The sequence below is a fragment of the Chanos chanos genome, chromosome 9 (assembly GCF_902362185.1).
Source record: "Chanos chanos chromosome 9, fChaCha1.1, whole genome shotgun sequence".
NCBI lineage: Eukaryota > Metazoa > Chordata > Actinopteri > Gonorynchiformes > Chanidae > Chanos > Chanos chanos.
The window spans coordinates 6203066-6209065 of record NC_044503.1 but is presented as its reverse complement, the minus strand read 5'-3'; the positions used below and the strand labels follow the sequence as shown (position 1 = coordinate 6209065).

General features: G+C 40.6%; 1 protein-coding gene across 4 annotated transcripts; it reads right to left on the bottom strand.

The window, feature by feature from the left end:
* Nucleotides 1–245: 245 nt before the first annotated feature.
* On the bottom strand, nt 246–4775 carry porcn (porcupine O-acyltransferase). Of its 4 annotated transcripts, XM_030784568.1 has the most exons (14): nt 4640–4775; nt 4278–4470; nt 3752–3795; nt 3421–3602; nt 3174–3308; nt 2859–2872; nt 2547–2561; nt 2280–2405; nt 2047–2147; nt 1692–1768; nt 1510–1573; nt 1204–1289; nt 743–853; nt 246–347 (listed from the first exon to the last, which is right to left on the bottom strand). In XM_030784568.1, the coding sequence occupies exons 1-14, from the start codon at nt 4773–4775 to the stop codon at nt 246–248; spliced, it is 1386 nt and encodes a 461-aa protein (XP_030640428.1). The 4 variants fall into 4 exon arrangements, with proteins under 4 accessions (XP_030640428.1, XP_030640429.1, XP_030640430.1 ...); XM_030784569.1 differs by lacking the exon at nt 2547–2561; XM_030784570.1 differs by lacking the exon at nt 2859–2872 and having other exon boundaries at nt 3178–3308.
* Between the last annotated feature and the right edge of the window lie 1225 nt (nt 4776–6000).

Sequence of the window (6000 nt, the reverse complement as noted above, 5' to 3'; positions counted from 1 at the left end):
GTATTCGAATGCTCTGGATCTGTGCCTTCCAAAGGCTGTGCTGAGGAATACCGGTGTTGATCGATCAGTCTTCACAGGATTTGTATTGATCTCAATGTGTCCAGTGTGTAAAGGGTTCACAGTGATGTCACAGAGACCTAGGCCCCGCCTCCATAACTGACTTCTCTAACCAGTCGACCAATTGCAGTTTATTGCTTCCCTCCTTCTCAAGCCCGGTTGTCTCTGTGCACTGCAGCATCTTATTTCTAGATAATAAGGCGATAGAACACCCAAAGAGCAAACGTCAGCCAATGGCTGGCCCAGCTCAGCTCTGTCCACTTCTGTATGGTGTGATTGGCTAAGCCATCCTGAAAAGGGAAAAGAATGAAATGACTTACATCTGTGGAAAACCATCATAGCTGAACCTCTTTAGGCATATTTAGGTTAAGTCAAAAAGGAGCATCAGAAATCAGGTAAAAAAAAATATTAACTTTAAACCTATAAGCTATAATTTAACCAAAATATTTCTTATATATGCAGACAGGAACAATTTCTTCTTCTATGGGATACATTTTTCACATAGTTCACGTGTTCTAAAAGTATATTGTTCTGTCTCTTCACAAAAAATAAAAAAGGTTTAAGTCCATAACAAAAAAAAGTCATAAAAGCCCGTAATCATTAGTCTAAATGGTGCAATAGTTTCTTTTCAGTCTTCATCTCATGCTCTCATTCCATGAGTGAACAAATAAGCCTGACGTTTTACCTCATCTACGTCCATATCATCCGAACTGGAGTCGAACAGTGCTCCCAGGTAAATTAAGTGGAAGACTGCTAGGCCGCTGAAGGTCAAATTAATCAAGTACACCCACAGAGCCTACAGAGGACAGGAGGAATGATTAACCCAGTGACATTCTTTCTGATGTTACAGCACCTGCATCCTGATAGATCAGTGTTGTCATATTAATCACATAGTTTTCATATTATGATGCTACTAATGCTTAACAAAAAGTAACTTATTCACACGCTCTACGTGTTGTAGAACAATTCGATATACTCTGTGCAAAGTATATGTTTTGCTAAGTTGCAAAGTTTTTTTGCTAAGTTTCCAAGTCACGTTGTCATGACAGTTATGACTGTGTTCTGTTTGAGTGTTACACAACAATCCTAAGTCAGAGATTGTTCCAGCGCTCTAAAGGTCTTCTTTAAACGTTAAAAGTGCATCACCTTTTTGTTTTTATGGCTGCAGTCCGGCCGGCATTTCTTCGACAACACACAGGCATTTAAAACGGTGGCCAACCGTTTCCGCAGCACTGCAGCGAAAACCGGACACGACAGTTAATTAGACAACCGACACAGTCAGTCCGTGGAAAACTGTCAGCACACACTTGAACTGCTCGAAATGTAGTTATCTGAGAGATACACACAAAGGGTATTGCTCTGCACTGATTTCTGCATTGCTGTGCTGGACAGAACTACATGGTAAAATTCGGCAGTGTGGTATTGCTGCTTATAGTAACAGTGGCTACTCACCGTGTTCCACATATGTCATGAAGCCCAGAGTGAACAGTGCTGCGCCAATATGAAAGCTTAGACCCTAAATTAAAATTTAAAAAAAAAAAAGGAAGAATACCAGAGGAAAATGTCAGTTAAACAGGCAACAGCAGATTGTGGGGAAAAAAACCTAAAAGGTGTAACACATTTAAGATGCTTACGTGAAGGAGGGCACTTGCTGTGTAGGTCACAAGTATAGCGTGGAAGGTGCCAAACTTGAGAGCACTTTTAAAAACGTCTGTATGAGGAAGAACAGTTCAAAAATGAACACGTGGCTAATCAACAACAACTAAAAAAACAGTACCAGCAGTATGTTTAATGACTGTGACTGACTCTCATTAAACTAGATCTACTCGCACTAGAAAAAAAAACATTACTAGACACTGACTGAGTAAAGGGTTCTCTCTTTTTCTTATCAGTAACCACTTAAAAACCTCCATTAATTTCACACGCTCTTTGTGAGTGAATAAAAAAAAATATATCAAACTCCACGGGTTAATATAAATAAGTGCTTACAAGTGTTGAGCCATCGAGACATTGGTATGTTCCAAGAGGTCACCACTTCCACCATAGACCTGGGAAACTCCACATTTAGCGGTTTCACCACTACCAAGTCCCTGTAGATATGAACCCATCCCGCCAAAAAAAAAAAAAATATGTGTTAAAAGTTTCATTCGTGGAGGCAAAAGAAGACATTTGATTTTGACATATTTTTAAAACTTTTTAAAAAACACATTATGTCAGCTGACCACTTAAGGTTCTCTTTCTCCTCTGTAAAACCAGCTCCTGCCAGTGTGGTGGTCGTATCACTCAGGTAACTAACAAAGTAGTTACTGAAATGGAAGGAGAGCGTGTTCTGATACGCCAGGAGCCACCTGAGAGAGAGAGAGAGAGAGAGAGGGAGAGGGAGAGAGAGAGAGAGAGAGATTGAATCAGTGAAGCCAGAGAAGGTCCTGTATGAGCCTATAAAAAGAACTGTACCAGAAAAGCCTTATTTTAGATCAGAACAGACTCACCTCACAAAAGAACCTCTGAGATGGAACAGGATGAGAAGAAAAAAACGGTCTATTAGAAACAGTCCAGCGGAAAGCTGTCTTTTAGAAAACAGATTACAATCTAGATCTATGACATTCATAACATGAAAGCTGTGAAGTTTACGGTCACAAAGTTTATGTCAGCCTCGTTTGCAAAGATTAAGTATCATTTTATGTGCAGGTTGTGCTGTATTTACAGACGACTGACAAATCTAACACTGAAAATCTCAGGAATAAAAGCAGAAAAAGGCAGATACGAAATAAGCTCAAACATTTTTGTCTGGAGAAAATTACCTGATTTTTCGTCTCTTCTTACTGGATTACAGAAAAAAGCAAAGGGAAAAATGGGGGGAAAAATAAGTAGGCAAAATCATTTAGAAGTGAAAGCAGTCGACCCAACAAGGTTATCTCATTCAAAGAATTCTGTTACATTAGTTATCAGTTTCAACACATTATAATGTTAGTTAGTTAGTTAGTCAGTCAGTTAGTTAGTTAGTTATTAAGTTTGTTTGTTCATTCATTAAACTGCTGGGTCATTACTATGTTTGTTAGTTTGTTTGTTCATTAGTGGGGTTTTTTTAATATATGCTCATTACAACAGCTCTGCACTGACCTGCGGAACAGCTTGTCTCCAAATATGGGGAGGAAGTAGGAGAACAGGTAAGGTGAGACGCAGTTTGATAAGATCAGGCATATCTGACACTTTATCCAGCTGCAGACCGCCTTCACTATCCACGAGAAACTCTGCGAGGAAGAACGACATCTTGAGGATTCACGAACCCCGGGAAACACTCATCAACATAACTCTCTACACCGAGCCAAAAAAAATGACTGAAGCGTAAATTAACGAACTCACAAGCTTGCGACTTTCCACGGCATCACGGTAGCTGTTAAAGTTGATCCATGGCCCGAAGATAACCGTGCCCACAAAATAAATGTAGCCCATGAATTCCACTGGGGAGGGAACACTTTCAACTTTGCCCCTGTCCAAGTCAAAGGCCAAAGATATTGCCTTCATGGCCACGACCATCTGAGAACCTGGGTGAGAATCAGAAAACAGTAGATGATGTGGTCCAGACATATGATACAAAGCACAGGAATCTGTACAAGGGAGCATTTTAAAATCTATAGAACCGCAACCAAAATTCAGCGATACAGGTAATAGCATGAGAATACAAACAACACACCTCTCATTTTGTGCCAAGTGGTGGTATCCATCATATGCAGCTCCCTGAAACAAATGGCGAATGAGGCCATAAATATGAGTGAAGGACACCCAGTTATGTCCCTCAGTGGTAATTTAAATAAGTCGATCAACTCTATGAAATCAGCTTCTTCTCAGAGAAAACCTCTAAAGTGACAGAAACACCATTCAGACCCGGGTCAAATAAGTATCTGAGTGACTGAGTCCGTTCCAGCTATCCTTGTGAGCTTGCTGTCTGATACAACATGATAAATCGCTAGTTTTAATCAAGACTCTGTGTGGTAGTCATATGATGTTTGTTAGGTACTGCTTCAACACATTCTGACCTGTTAGAATCTCAGTGACTTTAAAAGATAAGAACAGACGGCAAATAAGCCACGTAGGACTACCGAGACAGCGCCAAGTCATTCAAACTACTTCAACCACTCATTTCGCCCAAGTCAAAGAATATTCAAACATGAAGTTCACGGACATCTGCAAGTTGTGGAATAACAGAGCGGTATACGAACCCCAAAAGCAGATAAATGAGGACAGTAATGGAGAGAAAAGTGCCCCTGATGCTAGAGTGTCGACAGAGGAAGAGGATGAGGTAGCAGAGCAGACTAAGAAGCACCACCCACACCATGTGTAGTTCAAAGAACAGGTACAGGGCATAAAACCCTCCCGCCACTGTGGTCAGGTGTTTTATGTAGGATGGCAGGCCTAAAGAGCCAAGATAGAGAGAGAGAGACAGTTAGAGAGTGAGAGTGGGAGTTTAGTAGTACATACAAACTCAGGACTTCATATATTTCCAGTGGTAAAGAAGATGCAAACAAACCATCATCTGAACACTTCAATAACTCATACTCCCAAGACCTCAGATTTGTCTTACCAAATCTCCACAACAGTCGGCAAAGTAGGCAGATGACCAGCAGCTGCCAAACTTGCTCGATCCCCTGCTGTGCAGTGGGAAGCAGACAGCCCTCCGCGAGCTCTTGAAAAAACTGTTGTCGACTGATAGACCCCATGACACACACCTTTTCTTACACACTGAGGAAAAAGAGATTAAAGTGTTATTCGCTATATGCTATACATATTACATATAGCAGTAAACATTCAACGTAAAATACACAACAAACAGAGGCATAAACTCTTGCGGGCACGCGCTCACTCGACAAAGCCCTCTAGGCACGGTTCTAACCCATGGAATTGTGCGTTAAAAAACAAGCACATAGCAGGCTGATTAATTCTCGCATTATTTCTGAGATACAAGATTATAAGAGGTAGTTCTCAAACAATATTTAAAATGACGAATGTTTGTTGAGCAAAAAAGAACTTAGAGCGTATTATATTAAGGCCCTATTTGGCAAGGACATCGTTTCTTAACTGCAGATCAATCGTTCATATTTTCGACCTTTGAGGTAATATCAAATACACGACTTGATCCTGTCCTGTACTGTGCTCAGTAAAGCAGAAAATCCCTGGTTATCAAGAAGGTGAAGTCGGAAACAATTCCTTTAATAGTTCAGATAATAACAGTGGGAGTACAGCTTAATTCCATGTGTGCTGATTTCATTGGTACGCTTACAGACCATTGCCTACGACCTCATGTAATATATGCCGTTGACATCAGCTGACGATTAATATAAAGCCAACTTAACAGCTGTTCAATAGAAACAAAAGAAAAAGATGCATGAAGCAGCGCGCTACAATTCGACGCGGATTTCAAGGGGCTTTATATTTCGAGTAAGAAAAAAAGATTTCTTTCAGTTATAAGTTATCTAGGTTATCTAACGTTATCTATGTATCGCACACGACCGCTTTGCTCCGCTTAGCTACCAGGACTTGAATTCATATTCCGCAATGCAGAAAGTAAAGTGAGCAATTAAGGGTTTTCTTCTTGTGCTACCAAATTTCATTTCAGCTCTCCACGTTAGGTTGCCATGAAATACGGGCTATGACCTCCAGTTTTCCTTTGCGCGAGAACAGCTTTCTACCATTTTGCACTTGCTCTGATCAGCTGTCAAGCGCAATATTTCGGCGACAGCCCACTGCCCCTAATATGACCCTTTATAAAAATTTATGTTTATCCTTACCCCGAAAGCCCTTTGTAAATTGTAAATTATTCACAAAAGTCGCCTGCTAAATTCCAGCTGGAATAAGTGTGATTTCTTGCATTTGCGGTCCTGATGTTGCACCTGATGTAGGCTATCTGTCTCCAGCTGTAGCATCAACGGCTATAACATCTTCTGC